The sequence below is a fragment of the Anabrus simplex genome, chromosome 5 (assembly GCF_040414725.1).
Source record: "Anabrus simplex isolate iqAnaSimp1 chromosome 5, ASM4041472v1, whole genome shotgun sequence".
NCBI classification, from domain to species: Eukaryota; Metazoa; Arthropoda; class Insecta; order Orthoptera; family Tettigoniidae; genus Anabrus; species Anabrus simplex.
In genome coordinates, this window is record NC_090269.1 from 429083834 (window position 1) to 429110195 (window position 26362).

At 38.2% G+C, this 26362-nt stretch overlaps 1 protein-coding gene across 2 annotated transcripts in view; it reads left to right on the forward strand.

Annotated features, from left to right (window-relative positions):
- Window positions 1-26087, forward strand: part of LOC136874203 (poly(A) RNA polymerase, mitochondrial) — a 49822-nt gene extending 23735 nt beyond the window's left edge. For both annotated transcript variants that reach the window (XM_067147829.2, XM_067147830.2), the window contains 2 exons: window positions 8173-8402; window positions 25374-26087. In XM_067147829.2, coding sequence (XP_067003930.2) covers window positions 8173-8402; window positions 25374-26020 — 877 coding nt within the window. In that variant the 3' untranslated portion in view covers window positions 26021-26087. The remainder of the gene's footprint in view (window positions 1-8172; window positions 8403-25373) is intronic.
- The last annotated feature ends 275 nt before the right edge of the window (window positions 26088-26362 follow it).

Genomic DNA, 26362 nt, shown 5'->3' on the forward strand with positions numbered 1-26362 from the left:
TCCATATTTTTATAATATCATAAAGACTGCGATGGCCTTGAGTGTAAACACAATCATCAAAGGGGGATGTATCTTCAATTCCCAAGTTGAATCCAAGGTGGTAAAATCACTGTCAGTTATTTAAAACGGAAGTGTGAATGTAATAAACAAGTTAAAATGTATATGTTTGGGATATCTGAAAGTCGAGAGAAAATGGAACTTCTTGTAGAGGCATTGCTTATGATAAAACGTATGTCAAAGCTAGCAGAGTCTTGAGCGGTCAGTCCAGGCTGTGTAACTGTGAGTGTGAAATTGTGGTAGTAGTAATGTTTCAAAATGCCTAAATCAAATAGAAACTGTTGTGCAGTGAACTGCCACAACACAAAAAGGAACACAGATGGAAAAGGAGTTACATTCCACACATTTCCTGGTCGTCCATGGGAATCGGACAGACGCAGGAAGTGGATTTCAGCTGGAGGAAGAATAAAGTAAGTACAGTACCTTATTTCATTTGTGACGTAAATCACACATTTCATATCACACAATTCAAACATACCAGGTATGCCAAGTTAAGAACACATTCATTTAAGTACACTTTGAAATAGTACATTTCATTTCAAGTATGCATTGCAGCAGGTTCGTATAATTACATTCATGTCCTTCCATGTGCACGTGTCTTCACTACGCCGAATATTTATAATAATAATAATAATAATAAATGTTTTCCTGCACTTCAGTGCAGATGGAACTCCATGGGAACCCACCAAATGCTCCGTCATTTGCAGTGAACTTTTTTTTAGGAAAGCCAAATAATATTGAAAATCATCCTTCATATATACCATCTATGTTTCATGAGAGCTATAAGAAGAAACCGAAAAGAGAATGTGATGTATTCCGGTTTGAAAGAGTGAGTAAACGAATGAAATGCTCAAATATGCATATACCGGGCGAGTTGGCCGTGCGCGTAGAGGCGCGCGGCTGTGAGCTTGCATCCGGGAGATAGTAGGTTCGAATCCCACTATCGGCAGCCCTGAAAATGGTTTTCCGTGGTTTCCCATTTTCACACCAGGCAAATGCTGGGGCTGTACCTTAATTAAGGCCACGGCCGCTTCCTTCCAACTCCTAGGCGTTTCCTATCCCATCAGCGCCATAAGACCTATCTATGTCGGTGCAACGTAAAGCCCCTAGCAAAAAAAAAAAAAATATGCATACGTCTTCTAATTAGGAAACGCATTAATTTATTGTGAAAAATGAGTGTGAAAAACTACATAAGTCGGTGCAAGCAGCATTTTTCAGATTGAAGCAACGACTTTTTAATTCACTTGTGTTTTAGTGGGAGTGATATAGGCACACAGTGCAACTCAAGCACAGTACACCCAAGTATTTCGGAGAAGGTGGATAAAAGTTGTGGTCCCAACACCCCCCTGGACATATACAGAGGATTTCATGGATACCAGAGCATAAAAAGTGAGGCACAGTTGAAGGATTTAACAACTGTTTCATTTAAAACATTCAATTTTTTCTTTCTTTCCTTCTTTGTTTCTAAAGTGTCTATAAATATAGGTAATAACGATGTTTGTTTACTCTTTTTTAATGAAAATGAAATTGCTGCCTTGGCAGTCATATTTGTTGTACATCGGTCTATTGCTGCGCGGAGTAGTCAAGAAACGCACTTATAATTTTATTTTCTAGCCTAGCAAACTATTCGTGCAAAACACTTTGCCTCGCGCTTTTAAAACATTTTATCCTGACGCACGAGTTATAATAGATTGCACAGAGATGAAATCAGAAACGCCACCAAGAATAGATGAGATATGTTACATGTATTCTTCATACAAGTCATGTTATACATTAAAAATTTTATTAGCTGTGGCCCCAAACGGAACTATTGTTTTTGTTTCCCATTGTTATGGTGTAAGAACTAGTGATACTTTTATTGTTAACAATTCAGGCTTCCTAAATCTTTTGAGTGAAGGGGACGTTATATTAGCCGACAAAGGATTCACAGGTATTAAAACACAGTCACCTCATTCTTTACTTGTTATGCCGCCTTTTCATGTTGAAAGATGCATACAGAGGGTAAAAATTTTCAAAATCTTGAAAAATATTCCTAAAGATCTGTTTCCGTATATCAGTGACATTGTTTACGTAGCTTGTGTGTTAACAAATTTCATGCCACCAATAATAAAGAACGTAGAAGTGTAACACAAGGCCACTGTCAACGAACGCACTCTCACCGTATTAATTCTCAGAACTCCGCCAGAGCGCTCTGTTACTAGTACGGTGCATGCTCCCTATAGCAAAGAGTGAACCCATTAAACTCAATACTGATTCAAGTGAGGTTTATTGTTATTATTATTTAAAAATTCAATGAACTAAACCTAGTCACAGTTTTGGATGGATCTTGAATAAGTGTTTCACTCAGTTGAAATGTGAAGAATGAATGAGATTAATGCTACTATAATCATCAGGCGAGAAGTCGCGTTACTTCGGAGCAAGAGGTGCGAGGAGTCAGAATGGCTGCCATGCATGCGGTTATCGCAAGTCTCAAGGCCTGACAGTTAACATTGGTTCCATCCGCGGTGAGTCTTGCGAATTGAGGTGGTATCATTAAGTTTCTCAGTGGTAGTGCAGTTGTGCTTTAGTAACACATTTACTATAATAAGTACTTAATGTTAAAAACTTCATAACTGGTCCGTTTTGAAAAAAGATTTACAATTAAGAGATGAAAGTATAGTAGCATATGAATAAATATAAATATTTATGAATAAAATGTGACATTTCAATATATATCACATTTGAATTTGTATTGAACAGGTGGAAAATCATAAACTTTCATCTCTTAATTGTATATATATAATAAGTACTGCATAATGAACAGTAAAATGAGGAATACAGGAGCTCGCATTGTCTGTCATGGCTAATGTTTGTAGCTAAGAGTATAGTATCTGTTACTTGTGCCATACCTACAAGCTGCCACAACTTCTGGTCAGATGCAGATATATACACGCAAATATATAAGACTAACCATAGCTAGACAACCACTCCAGAACCAGCCTACTCTGTGTGGAATCCAACTACTGACTTCTAACTCCATCAAACTTCTCGGTATTCATATTACAGACAATCTAAAATAGAATAAGCACGTGGAGGAAGCGAGGTACAAGGCATACAGAGCACCGGGTTTTGTCCGTAGATGTCTCTCGGGAGGAAGAAGTAAAGCCCTACGAACGGCTTATATTTCCCTGGTGCGGCCCATACTACTATATGATCTTCCTTCCTGGCACCGAACGGCAACGGAAAACGTGAGGAAACTAGAGGGTATCCAGCGACGAGCAGAACGTTTAATTAACAAATAGATCCCTTTAAACACAGCCAGGTCATTGCCACCAGTCAACTCTTTATGTAAATAAATAGACGTAGCCTTCCTTAAGAAATCCCTGACATCAACACACACCTCTCCCCTTTCCACCGCCTGCAGCTTAATTACCGCTCTATTAAGAGAGCACGTAAAGTAAATGCTAAATCTTGTTATTTCCACCTTCTCAATACATATCAGTCATGCAATGTCTACAATAACATTACAATTACTTAACTCAATACGTAACCAACTATGAAGTTCATAACTATTAAGAGAGGCCAAGGAGTTATTCTTGTCCCTCCCCTCGCTAGGACAACCTCATATTTAAATGGATTTTACTCATGGTCTGCTCGTATCTGGAATCTTCTACCATCTGAGGTAAACTGCTTCCTCCTCCTCGCTTCCTCCGCGTAATAAAGAAAATGTATATGTAAATATGTATAAATGGATGGGTCATCTTACTCTAATATATGTAGAATAAATCAAGATAATAATTATTATTCTAAGAGTACAGAGTTTGGAGTGTAAATATGTAAATTTATAATTGTCTACACATATGTAAATATTCAGTAGAGTTTATGTAGACATATATCTGAAGATGGAGGCATTTCCGTGTATGTGGGGCTTGCCCTTTCTCGATCTACCACCCCTAAATTGTACATATACAATTTAACAAAAATAAACAATAATAATAATAATAATAATAATGGACATGATGTAGGCTTTTAGGCTTACGCCGTGTCAAGAAAATAAGGTGAAATTCAGCGGGCCATGAAAGCATCAATGGCAATAATAATAATAATAATAATAGTGTTACACAAGATTTGGCCAGTTTGGTAGAGAACAAGAATCAAAAAAGGACACAATGATAGGTCAGTATGGAAAAAGTGGGGAACACTGCTCTATGTATCCTACACTTCCTGCATCAAGACTGAGTAGAGCGTTGATCCCTGCCCTCCTGATGAAGCTGGTATTGTCCTTATACTTGACCTGTCATTGTGTTTCCTATCTTCATAAGATACATTAACTGAGAGCTGCGCCTCTGAGGGAAGAGAAACCTTGTCCACTTGATAGGACAGGTTGCAGCTCGTGTGCTTCTCATAGACGGGAAACACTAAAGCATGACTGGAAACAAGACAGAGAGATGATGCCTGGGGCCAGACAGTTGTAAGTCCTCTGGAAAACTTGGTTTCAAGCATTCCGTCAATCATTTTGCATAAAATATCCTGTAACTGTTTTGTATTGCTCTTTTTCATGTTGTACGATAAAAAATTTGTTATGATCCTTATTGACGGTAGTTGCAATTGGTAGGTAAAATGGGTCCACCTATTCAATACCACACTAATAAAATATGTAACTATATTTGGTCAAAAATCACTTACATTGTCATATAATTACTACATTGGACCGGTTGTGGCCACTTGGGCCATCATCAGCCGTAAAGATTTAGAAAAGAAATTGACACAACTAAAAATTTAAAAAGACCATGAAACAAAGACATCTAAAAAAGTTACACATTAAAATCAATCTTCTTCTTTTCTCACACCCGTGGGGTCGCACATGTGGATTTGACCCTGTTTTACGGTCGGATGCCCTTCCTGGCGCCAACACTATATGGAGGAATGTAATCACTATTGCATGTTTCTGTAGTGGTTGGTAGTGTAGTGTATTGTGTGAATATGAAGAGGAAAGTATTGGGACAAACACAAACACCCAGTCCCCGAGCCAGAAGAATTAATCAGAGGCGATTAAAATCCCCGATCCGGCCGGGAATCAAGCCCGGGACCCTCTGAACCAAAGGCCTCGATGCTGACCATTCAGCCAATGAGTCGGACTTACACATTAAAATCAATCTCTGATAGAAAACTTGGTGGTACTTATGTCCATGCATCACAAAATATTCCACAATGAATTTAAACCTTGGCATAATAAAAAACATTAAACATGCCAAGATATCGAGATAAGAGAACGCACATTACATCAATCTTTGATGGAAAGCTTGGTGACCCTTGTGTCCACAGTTCATAAAATGTTGTGCCTTAGTTTTGAATTGGGAGTTATTATGTGGAGTCCGTTCTTGACTTGCTTGATCTTAACAAATAACTTATGTAGGCCTACACTTGTGAGTGATTCAATGATATATGTTTTTGCTAGGGGCTTTACGTCGCACCGACACAGATAGGTCTTATGGCGACGATGGGATAGGAAAGGCCTAGGAGTTGGAAGGAAGCGGCCGTGGCCTTAATTAAGGTACAGCCCCAGCATTTGCCTGGTGTGAAAATGGGAAACCACGGAAAACCATTTTCAGGGCTGCCGATAGTGGGATTCGAACCTACTATCTCCCGGATGTGATATATGTTATTGGGCTAGGTATGTCGATGACATCCTTGTCATAATAGACCACTACTCTTCATAAACTTAATGAGTGTTATGAAATTAGGAGGAATTATTATTGCTGGTTTTATACGCTATATTAAGATTATATATTTTTTTTTTGAAAATATTAGTGATCTGATATATATTCTTGTCATTGAAGGTAAAAGAAGTATAAATTATCTTAGGTGTAGTTTCATTAGTTGAAGTGGATAAACGCTACATCTTTACTTTATTGATTACTTTATCGATAAATTGTTTTTTTTTATTCATTTTCAGCTATAGCCTGAATAATATCTAATTCTTTTCTAAGGTCTCCTTTAGATAGAGGGATAGTGTAGGCTCTGTGTCTCATGCTAAAATATGCAGCTTTTTTTTTTTTTTTCGTGTGAAACGGGATGTAAAGAATCCTTGCTGAATGGTGCCAGATGTTTGAGACAGCTTTCTATAAATAGTGAAGGATAAGTGATCCTGGTGTCTGGTAATGATTAAGTCTAAGTAAATTTAGGGATTGATGAATTTTGGATTCTAAGGTAAACTCTATGTGAGAGTCGAGGGCATTAAGTTTATGAAGAGTAGTGGTCTATTATGACAAGGATGTCATGATATATGTTATTGGGCTAGGTATGTCGATGACATCCTTGTCATAATAGACCACTACTCTTCATAAACTTAATGCCCTCGACTCTCACATAGAGTTTACCTTAGAATCCAAAATTCATCAATCCCTAAATTACTTAGACTTAATCATTACCAGACACCAGGATCACTTATCCTTCACTATTTATAGAAAGCTGTCTCAAACATCTGGCACCATTCAGCAAGGATTCTTTACATCCCGTTTCACACGAAAAAAGCTGCATATTTTAGCATGAGACACAGAGCCTACACTATCCCTCTATCTAAAGGAGACCTTAGAAAAGAATTAGATATTATTCAGGCTATAGCTGAAAATGAATATAAAAAAACAATTTATCGATAAAGTAATCAATAAAGTAAAGATGTAGCGTTTATCCACTTCAACTAATGAAACTACACCTAAGATAATTTATACTTCTTTTACCTTCAATGACAAGAATATATATCAGATCACTAATATTTTCAAAAAGTATAATCTTAATATAGCGTATAAAACCAGCAATAATAATTCCTCCTAATTTCATAACACTCATTTATTTAACTCTGCTAATAAACTTCTCAATTCGGGAGTATACAAGCTTAAATGTGGTGGATGTAAGGCAACATATTTAGGTCAAAGGGAGAGGAATTTCGCCACTCGTTATTCAGAGCACGTTAATACAAAAAATATAAAACTGCTTTTCTGCTATGAGCTAACACATGTCTGACTCGAATCACAAATTCACGCCCATAAATTAAGACCTGGCACCTTGCTCATTATCTTTGAAAATTGCTACATTCATCTGGATCAGTACTTTAATCCCAACTGCAACCTCAATGAAGTATCCGAAAAACCGGACATTTTATTCGATATAGTCATTTCAGTTCATAAAGAATATGAAACCAACAATAATAAAATCTGCAACACCCCCACCAGTCCTCCATTACCCCTACTCCACCTCTCGACTTCCCCTTCCCCAATTCTCCTGCAACCTGACCCTCCCCCCTTGCCAACTTCTGCCATAACCTAACGTTCAGTGTACTGTACTTTGTCAGCAGCATCAAACTCTCTTGGAGCTGTATGGAAGTTGGAAGGAGAGAGGGGGTTAAGATATGGGCACATTTTGCTTTTTTTCCCACACACAGCAGTTCAGATTCTTTATATTTCTCTTTTTTCTCTTTATTACAGATATCGGCCTGATCCGTATCGACAGAACACCCAATAGGCCACGATCAGTTTCTGCAGTAACTATTTATGTCCCCTTCAATCACTCACAAGTGTACATAAGTTATTTGTTAAGATCAAGCAAGTCAAGAATGGACTTCACACAATAACTCACCGATTCAAAACGAAGGCACAGCATTTTATGAACTATGGACACAAGGGTCACCAAGCTTTCTGTCGAAGATTGATTTAACATGTGTTCTCTTATCTCTATATCTTGGCATGTTTAATGTTTTTATTATGCCATGGTTTAAATTCATTGTGGAATATTTTGTGATGCATGGATATAAGTACCACCAAGTTTTCTCTCAGAGATTGATTTTAATGTGTAACTTCTTTAGAAGTCTTTGTTTGTTTCATGGTCTTTTTAAGTTTTTAGTTGTCAATTTCTTTTTTAAATCTTTATGGCTGATGATGGCCCAAGCGGCCACAACCGGTCCCATGTAGTAATTATATGACAACGTAACTGATTTTTTACCAAATGTAGTTACATGTTTTATTAGCGTGGTATTGAATAGGTGGACCATTTTACGTAACAATTGTTCTTTTTCATGTTTCAATTGTAACATTATTTATGTCACAGTTGTAAACATCTGATGTTACAATTATCTTGCAGGTCTGGTGTGTACATGAGCGAACTGCTGTATGTATTTGGTGAAGTAGATCCTCGTGTTCGGCCTCTTGTGTTTGCCATCCGGTATTGGGCACGAGAAGTGGGACTCACTAACCCCATGCCTGGCCGCTGGATTACAAACTTCTCTCTTACTTTGCTGGTGCTCTTCTTCTTGCAGCAAACTAAGCCATCTCCTGTCTTGCCAACCCTCAGCACCCTCATAGCTCTGGCAGGTTAGTGAAGTAACCATATCATACAACACATTAGTGAATGAAGCAGGCTAGGTTTATTAATATTCTTTAAATCACTGTAACAATGATTTATTGTTGAACAGTATCCTCCTCATTCAGTACCTTATTGTTAATGTGAATTTAAAAAGCCAGCCCCGTGGTGTGGCGGTAGCATGCCTGCCTCTTACCCGGAGGCCCCAGGTTCGATTCCTGGCCAGGTCAGGGACTTTTACCTGGACCTAAGGGCTGGTTTGAGGTCCAGTCAGCCTACGTGATTAGAATGGAGGAGCTATCTGATGGTGTGATAGCGGCCCCGGTCTCAGAAGCTAAGAATAACGGCCGAGAGGATTTGTCGTGCTGACCACACGACACCTCATAATCTGCAGGCCTTCGGGCTGAGCAGCAGTCGCTTGGTAGGCTAAGGCCCTTCAAGGGCTGTAGTGCCATGGGGTTTGTTTTTAATGTGAATTTTAAAAACTTAAATTTCACATTTCTCACATCTATATATGTTTCGATCCTGATTGGATCATCTTCAGTAGACTGCTAAAATTGACATTACATTATAGTTAAAAACATTTAAAACTGAAGTAAGAATGATGTTATGAATGTTAAAATGTTCTTAGTAAGAGAAAAAAAAATGTTTCCAGTTAGGATCGAAACATGTATAGATGTTTACATAAAATCAGCTTCATGGTCCGTATCGCACTTCAATAGATTCACAATTAAGTATTTAATTTATTTTCCACCTAGTCGATACAATGATTGCTTAAGGCAATTTTTAATGGTCAAAAGTGGTACATGTTTCGTATATTATCAACATCTTCCGCCACATAACACTGTTTAGATGAAAAATATATAAAATTGACAAAGTAATGCTTTAGAGGAAGTGTCCTTAAAATTAACATAAGATTGACAAGATTAAAACAAACAAATAACTCAAGAGAAAATATATAAATTATTTCTACAATAGAAAGCAGTCGTCAAGGACACACTTGTACAATATTCCATAGAGAAATTGTCCTAATAAATATTCTTTTCTTAATAATTCATGAAAAAAGATCAATTTATAAATTAAAAATTATACAATTTATAAGTAATTATCGAAACGAAGAAATCCTGATATCACAGTGCGGCTCTTATTATTAATGTAGATGAAAATATAACTAATTCCTAGTTGTCAAATCTTATTAAGCCTGCTTTCCTTTGGAACAGTAACTCCTGTCATTCTTTCACAGTTTTGCGCCGGGTGTAATATTGATGATGCGATCTTCCTTGCTCTTGCACCTGAGGAGGTGGAGGAGCGGGGGATATAGGTGTGTCAAGAACTTCCTTGCTGTCACCTATAGCTTCAACTGAGGAGGAACAAGTTGAAGGGCTATCTGTAGGTGGAGAAATTCCAATTCTTTTTTCGTGATCCTTCTCAAGCATTTTCATATATACTAGAATTTGATAATATAATGGATTCTTATATTCTACAGCCTCATTAAGGTTATCATTTTTCTTTACAAGTTGGTCTAGATGAATGTACAGGTCTTCATATGTGTTCATTAAGCTGCCCTTTTTTAACTTTTTTATGATAGTCAGGTCTTGTTCTATGTTTGTAAATTTATGACCTGTGGCAGTCATGTGTGATCCCATTGCTGAGAATCTTCTATGTTTTTCAGCATTTACATGTTCCAAATATCTAACTTTAAAATTGCGGCCAGATTGTCCTATGTATGTATTCTTACATTCAAAGCATGTGAGTTTATATATTCCGGAATCAAAAAATTTATCTTTTTCCGAAAGATTTATTGTATCATGGTTGAAAATACTATGTTTCATGTTGTTATTGGTGGAAAATGCAATTTTGAAATTTTTTCTCTTAAATAAATTTGTTATTACATGAATGGATTATTATATGTGAACTTGATATATTTTTCAGTTTTACTAGGTTCGACTGCTAATTTAGATTGTTGCTTCTCCGAAAATTTATTAATTATTTTATCAATCATGTTATTGTTGAAACCATTCAAGAGGGCTTGTTGTCGGATAAACAACAGTTCTTTATTCCTTTCAGATTTGGATAAAGGAATACTAAACGCTCTGTTAACGTAACTATAATATGCTGATCTTTTCTGTGCCTCAGGGTGTAACGAGTTGTTCTTGATAGTGGTCAGTGTGAAAGTGGATTTTCTGTGTATTTTGAAAGAAAATCCTTTTTCTTCTCTTGTTGTGACTATGTCCAGAAAATTCAGTGATTTTTCAACTTCTTCTTCTAAAGTGAATTTTATATTGGAATCCAAATTATTCAATATATTTAAAACTTTATTGCTATCGGTGTGTCTGTTATATATTATAGCGTAAACATCGTCCACATAACGTGTCCAAAAATCCAAACCCTCTATTTGATTAATAATTTTCGTGTGTTCCAAATAGTCTAAGTATATATTAGCCAATATTCCTGATGCTGGGGCTCCCATTGAGAGTCCTTTTTGTCGGTAAATTTTATTATTAAACGTAAAATAATTTTGATTTAACACGAATTTTAAAACATTAATAAAATCTTCAATTTCTGGTATGCTTACTAATTTGTTCTTCGTTAAATTCTTCTTAATGATTCTGATAGTGTCTTCTATTGGAATGTTTGTATACATGTTGGTTATGTCAAACGAACATGTCGTGTGAGATGATCCAAGTTTAAAATCTTTAACTTGATTGCAAAAATCCACTGAGTTTTTGATAGGTGTTTTACAATGAAATACGTATTTACTTGATAAGAAATTATGTATAAATCTAGAAGTTTTATAAATGGGGCTATTTTTGAATTTTATGATAGGTCTAATCGGTTCTCCCTGTTTATGTAATTTCGGTAGTGCTCTCGCAGTCGGGAGTCTAGGGTTCATATTTATTAATGTTTGCACATCATGTTCATTAAACAAGAAAGACATGCTTTTTAATAGTTTTTTAAGATCCCTCTGAATACGTGATGTCGGGTCTTTATCAACTGTACTAAACGAATTGTTATTAATAAAAATTTTCTGTTTTTTCAATATAAACATTTCTATCTAGGGCTACAATTGTTCCTCCTTTATCTGCTTTTGTGATAATTAAGTTATTTAGTTTGATTTTTTGTTTCAAGTTATTAACCGCCTTGTTGGTGCCTCGAAGTGATTGTAAACCTTTTACTAAAATAGGAATTTTCTTCTTAGCTTCATACCTTATGTCATTCTGTAAGTCTACAGGTAGATTCTGTATTGCTGTTTCTGTTTCAGCTAATGTGATGATTAAATCATAACTTTTATTTGAACTTGGCCAATTGAAATTAGGGCCTTGACTTAAAATAGAGGTTTCTTCTTCATTAAATTCTATCTCAGACAAGTTTTTAATTGGAGGTGGATAAACACTATCATCAAACGTAACATTAGGAACTAACCTTCTTTCTTCTCTATTAGATGCTAAATTTTTCAACTTAAATAATTTATTATCCAAAATTTCTTGTTTCATTTTAAGTGTGTGCTCCATTTTTTCATTGATATGTTTCTGGAAAGAATCCCATTCAAGAGGAAGCAAGTTCAGTGGTGCTGAGAGGTGCACGAAGTACATTTTCTCATTAAGAAGTTTCTTTCTTTTATACATAAATTGAATTTCTCTTTTTAACCATATTTTATTGACCTTCATTTGAGTAAACTTATGATGATTAGAATATATAGTTTTTCTATATATACCACCAATAACAACATGAAACATAGTATTTTCAACCATGATACAATAAATCTTTCGGAAAAAGATAAATTTTTTGATTCCGGAATATATAAACTCACATGCTTTGAATGTAAGAATACATACATAGGACAATCTGGTCGCAATTTTAAAGTTAGATATTTGGAACATGTGAATGCTGAAAAACATAGAAGATTCTCAGCAATGGGATCACACATGACTGCCACAGGTCATAAATTTACCAACATAGAACAAGACCTGACTATCATAAAAAAGTTAAAAAAGGGCAGCTTAATGAACACATATGAAGACCTGTACATTCATCTAGACCAACTTGTAAAGAAAAATGATAACCTTAATGAGGCTGTAGAATATAAGAATCCATTATATTATCAAATTCTAGTATATTTGAAAATGCTTGAGAAGGATCACGAAAAAAGAATTGGAATTTCTCCACCTACAGATAGCCCTACAACTTGTTCCTCCTCAGTTGAAGCTATAGGTGACAGCAAGGAAGTTCTTGACACACCTATATCCCCCGCTCCTCCACCTCCTCAGGTGCAAGAGCAAGGAAGATCGCATCATCAATATTACACCCGGCGCAAAACTGTGAAAGAATGACAGGAGTTACTGTTCCAAAGGAAAGCAGGCTTAATAAGATTTGACAACTAGGAATTAGTTATATTTTCATCTACATTAATAATAAGAGCCGCACTGTGATATCAGGATTTCTTCGTTTCGATAATTACTTATAAATTGTATAATTTTTAATGTATAAATTGATCTTTTTTCATGAATTATTAAGAAAAGAATATTTATTAGGACAATTTCTCTATGGAATATTGTACAAGTGTTTCCTTGACGACTGCTTTCTATTGTAGAAATAATTTATATATTTTCTCTTGAGTTATTTGTTTGTTTTAATCTTGTCAATCTTATGTTAATTTTAAGGACACTTCCTCTAAAGCATTACTTTGTCAATTTTATATATTTTTCATCTAAACAGTGTTATGTGGCTGAAGATGTTGATAATATACGAAACATGTACCACTTTTGACATTAAAAATTGCCTTAAGCAATCATTGTATCGACTAGGTGGAAAATAAATTAAATACTTAATTGTGAATCTATGTATAGATGTGACGAATATGAAATTTAAGTTTTTTAAATTCACATTAACCATAAGGTATTGAATAAGGAGGATACTGTTCAACCATAAATTATTATTATAGTGATTTAAAGAATATTAGTTAAGCTGTGAATACAGAAACATGAAATTTATATTTTGAGGCTGGGCTTGGCAATGTTTGCTCTCTGTGTTCACTGGCAAGCTTTCTTGCCTTGGTCTTCAAATTGTAGCAGGTAATCCAATACTGTTAAAGTGGTGGGTATAATGTGGTCAGTAGCATGCAAGAAGTATTCCGACATGCAAATGCAAAGTAATAATGATTAAAACTGTACTCCTGGAGATAATGACTACAGAGTAACAATCACTTTTTATGGGGTGGTTTTTCTGGGAGGGTGATAAATACGGGGGTTGATTCAAAAGTCATGGCAACTAATTCTTTCTCTCTTGAAAAAGCTTGAACACAAGAATTGTACTAATTACATTTGAAAGTGTACAACAAGGAGTTTTTAAAAGTGACACCTTGCAGTGATAGGGTAGGGATGCAGGGATCTCTGGTAAGGTAAAAGGACATACATGGCATTTTGTAATCATTGTTTTGTTTGTTTTATTCTCATACAACCTGTATACAATTGTTTGTACATATTGTACAAGCTGTGTAAGATCATTCAAGGCAGTCTCCTAGGTTATCTTATGATTCATTACCATCGACCGATGAGGACGTCGGAAGATTCCATCAACTGCATGAGATTTGTCAATGTGTACTGGCTGACGTCAAAATACTTGTACGATGCCTTGTTCATTTAGGACATAAACACTTTCCAGTTTGTCAAACACACAAAATTTCAATAAAAATTACAGCACTATAAACATACCTGTAAAAAATACACACTATTACACAAAGAATGACATGTTTCGTTCTACAAGAACATCCTCAGATTCTATCAAATCACTTAAATCATGCGTAAATATGTACAATATTGTTTACGTTGTGTAAACTTGTCAATGATAGAGAGGTGATAATATGAACAAGTATTAACAAATGATGATTTTATAAGCACTCGACCAACACTGTATTAACGCAATAAAAAACAAAATTCTGTACTTATCTGGATTGCCGAAGCTTAGTCCACTGTCACCAAACACTATTTTGCCCGCTAACAAAACCAACCTAAATGACCATACACATTTAAAGAATTCCCCGCTCTTCGCTCTACTTGCATAACGTCTGGTCAACACTTACTATTTAAATTAGTGCTTAACGGCTTTTATAGTATGGTCTATCGCAAAAGTAACATCTAAAAAAAAAAAAAAAAAAAAAAAAAAAAAAAAAAAAAAAAAAAAAAAAAGCGAGATAGTGTTTCCTTCTTCTTTGAATAAAGTTCTTGTGGAACACTATTGTAGGTAGGTGTAGAATGTAGTAGCATCCACTCTTTCAGATCCTCTATGAAAAACCATTCTCTTATTAGTTCACATACCAAACATGAGGGAGTAAATTTTGATAGGCTTAGAACTTTCTTTAGATAAACAGCTTTGGTCTCCTATAGTTCTCTTAAATTACTCTTGGTAAGATGGTTCGATATTAGCTGTGGTCCATAGTTCACTATTGGTGAGATCTTTGCTTTAAAGAGCTTCATCACTTTATCCACTAAAAGACTCTTCATTCATGGCTATTGCCACAGCAGCGACCTTGTCTTTTATATGTAGTGTGAAAGTGGTACCCGTGACCTGTAGCGTCATTCCCAGGTACGTAAAGGAAGCAGGCCTTGATAATCTCTCGCTCTTATAATAAATTGTGTCTTTCAATGCAATTTTCCCTCCTCTTACGAATGTCAAAACTACTGTTTTACTTGCATTCAACTGTAAATCGTTTCTACCTGCCCATTCCACTAGTCTATCAAAAGCTGCTTATAGATCTTTGCTTAACGAAGACACAATTTTCATATCATCCACACAGACATACATTTTTATATTCTCCGCACTTACTGCCTTGTTTGCATCAGTCCATGGTTGCTATGTTGAACAGAATTGGGCTCAGCAGATCCCCCTGAAGCACTCCTGTTGTTTGTTCTATCGGAAAAGGCCTTGTCAATTGTTGTCAATTTGTACGTAGTTGTCTGTGGGTATGTTTTGTATGGGAAGAAATAGGGCATTATCACCTCCAATGAGAGGCTCCAGTTTTCCCATCAGTAATGCTCTGTTGACCGAGTCAAAGGTCTTTGAGAAGTCTATGAAAGCAACGTGGACAAGGTCTCTCATATAAACTCAGACCGAACGCACGGCATTTGTACAATTCGCTACGGCAGCTGCCTCAGCTGAACTTATGTCGTGCGTGGTTGCCCTGCTTTAAGCATGTATATAATCGTATATAAAATCTTACCTTATAAAAGATGCTGGAAGTATCGTCCTTCCTGGATTATACAGGCATTGTATCTGGTAACCACATTCTGGCTGACGCAAGTTAGTTCTGCCACTGTAATGTTTCTGATTTTGTTCGTAATATTTTCTTTCAGTTCCTCCAATGTGGGAGGATTTGTTCTATACACTTATTCTTTTTCTTTCAGTATACCTCACAAGTAAAAATCTTTATAAAAATCAGTCTGCAGTGATAAGAATTGAAGGCTGTAAACAAGAAGCAGCAATCTAGAAAGGAGTGAGGCAAGGTTGCAGTTTGTCCCCTCTCCTTTCCAGTTTTTATATAGAAGAGGTGGTAAAAGAAATCAAAGAGGAATTTGGAAAAAGAATCACAATCCAAGGAGAAGAAATGAAAACTTAGATTTGCTGATGATCTTGTTATTTTATTTGAGACTGCAGAAGATCTGGAGAAACTGCTGAATGGTATGGACACAGTCTTAGAGAAGGAGTACAAGATGAAAATAAATAAATCCAAAACAAAAGTAATGGAGTGCAGTCAAACGAAGTCAGGTGATGCAGGAAATATATTACAAAATAAGAAATAGATGAATGTAGTTACTTGGGTAGTATGGCAGAAGTAAGGAGGACATAAAATGCAGACTAGCACAAACAAGGAAGCCCTTTCTTAAGAAAAGAAATTTGCTCACTTCAAACGTTGATATAGAAATTGGAAAGAAGTTTTTCATGACATTTTGTGGAGCATGGCAATGTATGGAAGCAAAATATAAAAATTAACGTCTGGCTCCATGACTAAATGGTTAGCATGCTTGCCTTTGGTCACAGGGGTCCCGAGTTCGATTCCCGGCAGGGTGGGGAATTTTAACCATCATTGGTTAATTTCCCTGGCACGGGGGCTGGGTCATCATCATCATTTCATCCTCATCACAACGCGCAGGTCGCCTACGGGAGTCAAATCAAAAGACCTGTACCTGGTGAGCCAAACCCGTCCTGGGATTTTCCGGCACTAAAAGCCATACAGCATTTCATTTTTATGGACAATAACTAGCTCAGAAAGAAATAGAATAAAAGCCTTTGAAGCGTGGTGTTAACAGAAGAAGTTTAAGGCGAGGTGGATAAATCGAATCATGAATCAAGAGTTACTGAATAAAATTGGTGAGAGGAGAACGATTTGGCAAAATTTGCTCAGAAGAAGAAATAGAATGATAGGACACATCTTAAGACACTCATGACTTTTTCAGTTGGTTTTTGAGGTAAGTTTAAGTGGTAAAAATGGCAGGAGTAGACCAAGTTATGAATATGACAAACAGACAGTGTCAGGTCAGGGTCACCCTGCTACCGTATGTGACAGTAGACGGTACTACCTGCGACTGTCTGGCCGAGGGTCAGGCGGCCAGTACCAAACCTGGCAAACTAGGGGAGAACCAACGGCTACGGGCGGATGAGCTCTCCCTTAGTAGGTTTGATGAAGCCTTTGTGTAGGAAATGACACATAAATTCATCAAGTTCAGGGCACTCTCTTGCCCTTGGGGTGGAAAACTTCCCCTAAAGGCGGATGAGCCATATTTGGTCAACGGCATAGAAAGTCCTCAACGGCGGACCAGCCGTAAGGACAGGAAGTCCCTCCTCGGCTGGAATGGCGGACGAAGGCTGCAGTGACTAGGAACCCTTCAATCGTCTTGCATCGGCTTGCCATTGAAAACAGTTCTTAAGTCATCAAGTACAGTGCGTTTGTTGAAGTGCACCAACACTCTCACTCTAAAGGAATCTCACGCACAGCAGTCTTCCAACAACAGATTGACTCTTCCAAAAGTCCTGCGGCGATCAGGAAGTTGCGACGGGGGCAGGATTGTGATGTCTGGAAACCTCTAGTGATAACTTGGCACGTAGGCGGTAGATGTGTGATCGGTCGTCTTGCTTAGGATTGTGGCTGTAGAGGAATTCGGTTGCTGCATCTACGGCTGAGCAGTCCTATTTAGGGTCCACTCTGCTCGCCTCACATGGGGAAGGGGCTAGAAAAGGTGCCCTAAACATAGTCAGCCACTTCTAGTACCGATTGGATAGCCGCGTCCAATGGTATCACCTCAATGCGGTCGAACAAGAAAGAAATTATATTTTGCTACATGGAACGTAAGAACACTTAATGATGACCCTTCAAATGAGAGACCCGAAAGGAGAACAGCCCTTGTGGGTAGAGAGTTACGAAGACACAATATCGACATAGCAGCACTCCAGGAGACCCGTCTTGCTGAAGAAGGTCAGTTGAATGAAAACGGAGCAGGATACACTTTCTTCTGGAAGGGTAAACCTACCAGTGAACACCGAACACATGGAGTAGGCTTTGCTATCAAGAATAAGCTTCTCAGAGACCTGCAGGAGCTTCCAACTGGACGTAATGAACGCATCATGACATTAAGACTTCGATTAAATGGCGACCAGCATGCCACAGTAATTTGCGCATATGCCCCCACATTAGACTCTGGTGATGACATCAAAGAAACATTCTATTCAGATCTGGATGACATCCTATCAAACATCAATCGACTAGATAAAATCATCTTGCTTGGTGATTTTAATGCCAGAGTGGGAAAGGACCATAAAGTATGGAATGGTGTCATTGGCAAGGAGGGAGTTGGCAGTGAAAACTCCAATGGTATTAGACTCCTCTCAAAATGTGCTGAGCATGGGTTGATAATCACCAACACCATCTTTCGCCAAAGGGATCGCTTCAAAACATCATGGCAGCATCCTAGATCGAAACATTGGCACCTCATTGACTATGTGATTGTCTGCAAGCAAGATCTACGCGATGTTCTCATCACCAAAGCAATGACGGGAGCTGATGACTGTTGGACAGATCACCGACTTATTAGATCAGTGATGCATTTGTCACTGTCCACCCAGAGGAGGAAACAACGGAAGAGCTTCAGACATACTTTTGACACCGAGAAGTTTGGCAATGCAGAAATTACTTCAAAATACAGAGAGCTCCTTCATCGGACTTTGCCGAAGGAATATCAACCTGATGTAACGCAACACTGGGAGAGTCTGAAGACCACTATTCAAGATGCTTGCAAAGAAACAGTAGGATATAAGACCAGAAAACATCAGGACTGGTTTGATGAAAATGATGAAGAAATTGAAGCATTGATCTCAGAGAAGAGCCTTGCAAGCATTGTGAAGGGACATGAACTCCCACTCTAAGAAACAAGCCGTAAATATTGCCAAAGCAAATGTCCAAAGAAAAACCCGTGAGCTCAAGAATGCATGGTGGACAGCAAAGGCAAAAGAGTTGGAATATCTAGCAGATAAAGATTCACGACAGTTCTTCCAAGCGACAAAAGCAGTTTATGGTCCCACCACCTTTGGGAGGAATCCTCTTTGGTCCAGCGATAAGAGTATACTTTTAAAAGATCAGCACTCCATCATAAATAGGTGGAAAGAGCATTTTGAAGACCTCTTGAACCAGGATTCGATTATTGATGAACAGGTGTATGATATATTAAAACAAGCTCCCATCAATGATGAACTTGGCTCCCCACCAACACTAGATGAAGTTAAGCATGCTGTCAATCAAGCAAAGCGTCACAAAGCCTCTGGTCCTGATGGTATACCAGTGGAAGCTCTCAAAGAAGGTGGTGAGGAACTAGTAAGACACATACATGAACTGATTGTCAAAATTTGGAGCACAGAAGAAATGCCTCCTGATTTCAGAGACAGTCTGGTAGTTCCCATATTTAAGAAAGGGGATCAAACAAACTGCAGTAACTATCGGGGAATATCCTTACTGTCGTGCCTGGGAAAGCTTATTGCTCGAATCTTGGCAAATCGTATTGTACCCCTGGTGGAGAAAATACTTCCAGAGAGTCAGTGTGGCTTCAGGCCTTCTAGAGGAACCACAGATATGATATTCACAGCTCGTCAACTCCAGGAAAAATGTAGAGAACAAAATAGACCTCTTTATATTGCCTTTATTGATCTTACTAAGGCATTTGACTCTGTGAACCGAGAAGTTTTGTGGAAAATTTTAGCTCTATATGGCTTTCCGCAGAAATTTATTGCCATCTTGAAATTGCTCTACACTGATATGATGGCAGCTGTCATTGGCAACGGCTCTGTTGGAGAGCCATTCCATATCAATACCGGTGTTAAGCAAGGCTGTGTGATAGCCCCCACTTTGTTTTCCTTGTATGTTGCCACTGTCATGGAACTTGTCAGAGATGATCTCCCTCCAGGAATTCATATAACTTACAGGATGGATGGTAAACTTTTTAATTTCAGCCGTTTAAAGGCAGGAACTCGGACATCGTCTGCAGCATTAGTTGAGTTACAGTACGCTGATGATAATGCTGTCGTAGCTAAGACACAAGAAGAGCTTGTGAGAATCCTGAATGCTTTCTCTGCTGCGTACAACAAGATCGGACTCAAACTGAATACCAGCAAAACGCAGATCCTATACCAACCAGCCCCTGGGGAAGGTCAAAGAGATATCAATGTCACAATTGATGGAATGAGCCTCCAAGTTGTAAACACTTTCCCATACCTTGGCAGCACCCTCTCATCAAGCGCAAATATAGATTCAGAAATCCAACGCAGAATTAACCGTGCAGGAGCATCCTTTGCTAAGTTACGATCTCAAGTTTTTGACAATCATGATGTCAATATCACAACAAAGATTCTTGTGTACAATTCTGTTGTAGTTCCAGCCTTACTCTACGGATCTGAATCCTGGACATGGTACAGTCGACACCTTAAGAAGCTGGAACAGTATCATCAACGTTGCTTGAGGAGAATACTGCAAATAACTTGGCAAGACAGGCGCACAAATATCAGCGTTCTTGAAGAGGCACACACCACCAGTATAGAATTGATGGTTTTAAGACGCCAGCTACGATGGACAGGCCACGTAGTTCGCATGCCCAATAATCGCATTCCCAAACAAGTGTTTTACTCTGAGCTATCAGTAGGTAAACGCTGTGTAGGCGGTCAGAGGAAGCGATTTAAAGATGTAATCAAGGCTAACTTGAAGAGATGTAACATTGATGTTGATAACTGGGAGAGCTTAGCGCTTGACCGTTCATCCTGGAGATCACTAGTCCACTACGGCACACTGTCTTTTGAAGAAAACCGCCGACGTACAGCGAATGACAAGAGGCAACGTAGGAAAGAAAAAGAAGTGCTGAGAAGACAGAAATAACATGACTGCTCCACCTGGGACTACCTGTCATCACTGTGGCAAATTGTGTAACTCCCGCATTGGACTGTATAGTCACCTCCAAACACATATATGAAGAGACATCCTACCTGGAAGACAAACCTACTCGATTACGAGTGTTTGCTATCATCATGACAAACAGATTGGGGCAAATGTAGTTATGTAGAAATAAAAAGGTTAGCAGACGATAGGGTGACATGGAGAGCTGCATCAAACTAGTCTATTGCCTGATGACCCAAAGAACAACAACAACAACACAAACATCACTATAAGTTATTTGAAAGAAAGAACCACAGAACAGTATTTAAGAGGACATTGGTTGCAAATTAACATGCAGTGATTGCATTCAGTCTAGAGCAGTGTGTCTGGTGTGGAAGGGTTGGAAGGGCATTGTGTTCAAGTGTATTCACAGTCACAGACTTAAATGCTGCGAAGCCCCCACCAAGCATGAATAAATAAGCTTGTCTTAGCCTGAGAAGAACCTAGCCTTATGAAGATGTAAATATTGCAGTTATCTCCTTTTCTGTTTTTTCATCTTCCAGTGCTGACCTATCAGTGTGTTTATTCTTATCTTTCTATATGTGACTTAATGTATGCAAATCACCTTGATTCTCAGTTTAAAATTTTCAAATGCGATGAAAAACACTATTTCAGAAATGTTTCCAACAAGTTGCATATACATTATTCAAATAATGCACTTGTATAAAACAATGGCAAACATAACAACGAAAGGAAGAAAAACACGATTCAAAGACAAGGAAAAATTATGCTGGCTCCCCTGTGCAAATGCTTTATCTTTTGGATTACTGTACTGTTTGCATTTTTTTCTTTCTTCTATTTTGCTTTACGATGCACCGACACAGATGGGTCTTATGGCGACTGTTTGCATTTTTAGATGCCTTGTACTGGCATGGAAAGTGCCCGACGCCCTTAAAACATCGTGGCTTTTCGAACTTTCCTATGACGGGGGAATTAAGTCTCTCGCTTCCGAGTGCAGTGTGCACTGCATAGCAACACAGTACATTTCCCGGCTGGCAATTCTCTCCTTTAAAACCATAAGTCCATTTGGTCTCAGCATTTAAAAAAATAAAACAAACAATGCAGTTTCATCGGCATTGACAATATTGTTTGGTGCATACGAATTGATTATAGGCTATAAGCCACGCTTTTTTTACCAACCGCACACTGCTGCTACATGATATTGTGGCATTCCTTAAAACGCTGAATACAAAATAATTATGATTCCGCACTAACATAGCAGATATGAAGCACACTGTAGACACGCCAAAGTAGGTGGAAGTGCGCAAAGTTACCGCTGCACCTTGCCCTACACGTTCTTTCATTACGTGGAAAAATTTTGAATTTTAAAAATTACCCTGTAAAATACTATTTTTTTCAAAATGTAAAGGCAGTTTCGAATTAAAAGCCTGAATTTTGGTGACGGTACCGACATTGTTCTTCGAATTGCGAATTATCCGTATTTCAAATTAAACTATTTAAATAACATGCAAAACCGTACCTCGTGTTTCCGGGAACGAGAGCTGCTTCGAATTAGGCAAGATTTTGAATTATCAAGGTTCTACTGTATTTTATTAAATGCTAAATTATCTTTTATTAAATATTAAATACAACTAATACATGATTTCCCTGTAAATATGTGTTATAAATTTGTATAACCTCAAATATGTACTGTGTATAAGTTTAACCTCAAAATCTATATAGTCGAAAGCGGTAGAAAACTCTATAATGTTCGTATGTTAGATTTATTCTACTATAATTTGGTATATATGAAGGGTTCTGGAAACTTACTATAAGGTTTATTATCCAGATACATGTAGAGACATTAGGATTGTTGAAGAAATTTCCACGTGTATTGGTAAACAGTAATGAAGGTTCTAGCTGGATCCATTACTGGAGTACTCCATTCGACTAGCTGGTCGATCGATGTTTCGAGTGTGTTCCATTAGAGTGTTATAAGAACACTTCCAGAAATCGATAGTTCTAGATGGCTGATCAAACAGTATCAAGCTGTCAGTCAGTCAGTGTTGGACTCGAAGGCAAGTGATGGACTGCGAGTGACTGTTGGGGTCCGAGGTGAAGTCGGTGAGTTCAAGAGAGAGTATGTTATAGTGCGCAAGTCAGTGTTGTTGATATCTGTACTTGTCAGAATCGACTTCAGGGTACTACGCTATTAAGTGTTGTAGTGTCACTTGCTACTGTGTGTAATTGTGTGTTGTGACTTACAGTGACAATAAAGTAGTTTACTCAAGGAAGTAAACGTGTTCTCGTGTGATATTTATTTACGTCAAATAAAATAGCATCTGAGAACGATAGACTTAATTAGATTTATGCACTGTTAGTGACTAAAGCGAGCAGTCCAGTGATAACTTGCCTTCTCTCACCTTGCCGTCTATATCAGTTAACAAACATTATTCCTCCTCCAGAACCTGTTCTTCTAACAGTCTGGGAATAACTTACCCTCTCTCCACTCACCCTCTACATCAGTTATTCTCCAGAACATGTTCTTCTAACAGATTTGGCAGTGTATTCTTGTTTAAAAAAAACATTTCCTTTGGCTCGTCTTGGACTGTGACAAATTGATAAAAGTATAGTGATCGTTGCAATTACTGCACTGAGTGTGCAAGCCACTCGAAATGCTCCTATAACACAGGAAAAGTATAATTTGCTGTCATAAAACTTTACCCCACACTGTGCAACAAATGAGAATGTGTAACATGGATCACCACTTACATCACAAAACATTTAACATTACAAGTACCAATGAACATTTAGCATCTACGAGTGGAATGACTGTTGTTTGTTTCATTCTTGCAGACGACATGACCGGGTGGTGCACAGGACTGCCAACCTGTCTACTTGTTACAGCTACTAAATGACCATTTCTCTTGCCATGCAGACAGTATGCTCCTTTACAGCTTCTATTTATTTTTGCTTTTATTCTGCAGGAGTTGGCAATGGAATTTAATTCTCATCATTGCTGGGAATAACATCACATCTCATTTTACGTTAGCCAGGAGCAATGCCAATTGCTTAACTACTTAAGCAATGGAGAATGCTGCGTGCTGCTCCTTACTACATTATAAAAGTAAATGGCCTTCTGAGGGCAGGTAGGAGGTTCCTGGGCAAAAATATGGAACGTCTAGAGAGAAAGGGTGAATCGTCATGTACACACATCAAAAAAAGGGTTGCATCACCTTGGTTCCAAGATCGTCGGAACATTGACGCTGAATGTTTATATTGCATCAAGAACACAGTTCCTTTAACTGTTCCTAGATGTGACTAAACCTGCCCAAAGATCTAAACAACCATGCATAAACAGGGTGTGTACGACAGCTGATCAGTTCCAGTCATTCCACCAGGAAGAACGTACACTGCTCGTCTTGTCGGTAGTTCTGCCATGCCTAGAAGGTCAATACCGCAGTTTGATCGTATCCGCATTGTTACGTTGTGTCAGAAGGGCCTCTCATCAAGGGAAGTTTCCAGACGTCTCCGAGTGAACCAAAGCGATGTTGTTCGGACATGGGGAAGGTACAGAGATACAGGAACTGTCAATGACATACCTCGCTCAGACCTCCCAAGGGCCAGGTCTGCAGTGGATGACCGCTACTTACGGATTTCAGCTCAGAGGAACCCTGAAAGCAGCGCTACCATGCTGAATATTACATTTTGTGTAGCCACAGGACATCATGTTTCGACTCAAACTGTACGCAATAGGCTGCATGATGCGCTCCTTCACTCCCAACATCCATGGCGAGGTCCACTTGTTACCTAGACACCATGCAGTGCGGTATAGATTGGCCCAACAACATGCTGAATGGCCTCGTCAGAACTGGCATCCTGTTCTCTTCACAGACAAGTGTCGCATGTGCCTTCACCAGACAATTGTCAGAGACGTGTTTGGAGGCGTTCTGGTCAGACTGAACGTTTTAGACACACTGTCTAGCGAGTGCAGCAAGGTGGTGGTTCCCCGATTTTTTGGGGAGGCATCATGTGAGGTCGACGTACGGCACTGGTGGTCATGGAAGGCGCTAAAACGGTTATACGATACAGAAATGACATCCTCCGACCTATAGTGCAACCATATCAGCAGCATTTCGGAGAGGCATTCGTCTTCATGGACGACAATTCTCGCTCTCATCATGCACATCTTGTGAATGAGTTTCTTCACGATAACGACATCACTGGACTAGAGTGGCCAGCATGTTCTCCAGACATGAACCCTATTGAACATGCCTAGAATACATTTCCTCGTAGACTTAAGCCTCTTAAATTCCTAAACCCATAGGAACCGCAGGATTTTTGTTTCATTGTACCTTGCCTCTTCACACTTTAAATTGTTGCATAGTTATGCCAAACAGTTTAAAACTAGCATACTGTGGACTGATATGGTGAAAGGTTACCTCCTATATGCAAACAAACTCACTCTCTTTCTAATATGGGACATGTATTTTTCCAACTAAATTGTCAGTATATTTTCTCTCTCTGTGTATGTCACTGTAAATACAGCATTCAAAAATGTTTCTTTCCTGTTTTTTAGGAGCAGAAGATATGCGGATGACGTCCGATGGAGTGAATTGCACTTTTGTCCGAGATATCTCCAAGTTGAAATCGCACCTGTCTCTCCAGAATTCAAATAAAGACAGTTTGGGGAATCTGCTTCTGAGCTTTTTTGAGTTTTACTCAAAATTTGACTTCAGCACACGTGCAGTCTCGCTTGCTAATGGCGTTTCCATTCCCAAGCCTGACCATTCTGCTTTATACATTGTGAATCCTCTTGAACATGGACTTAATGTTAGTAAGAATGTCAGCCCAGAAGAGATGGAACGTTTAAGGATAGAAATGCGTAATGCTTCTTGGGTACTAGATGTTGCTCAGAGATGTCCAGAAAAGTTGAAGAAAAAGCAAAAAAGTGAACCATGGGGACTTGTTGCCATCTTCCAAGCATCTCAGTTTTCATCCAAGGGTCGTAATCCAATTTATTTTCCGGCGAAAAATTTAGTTGGGAACAGACTGATGGACATAAGTGACTTGTTTGATGATGGTGAAGACATACCCCTGCATCCTATAGAGAAGAGATCATCTGTAAACAAAGTGAATAGTGATAAAAGTAGTGAAAAACTAGCAGATCAGAAACCTACCACTTCAAGGACAAGGCCCATGAAGACAAATAGACGGAGAAGATAGTGAAGCTGGGAAAGTAAATCATGTTATTGTATCTTTAAATAAATATATAATCCCCACGCAGACGTGATTTGAGAGTTATGTTATTTCGTGATGTCTGTTAATACTTCACTACAGTCCAATGACCTTGTTAGAGTGCTTTCAACTAGAGGGATGGGCAGTGATCTTGCTTAAGATCAGTTCCCCTGTGCTGTGATCTATGCGACGTCCCGATAACTGCAAGTGTTGTAGTTGGTATATCATTGATGGTTATTGTGAAATAACTTCCTCATACGAAAACACAATCATTACGTATTACTTTATTTCTGAATTGTTATTCAACAAGATATAACTATGCACAATGTT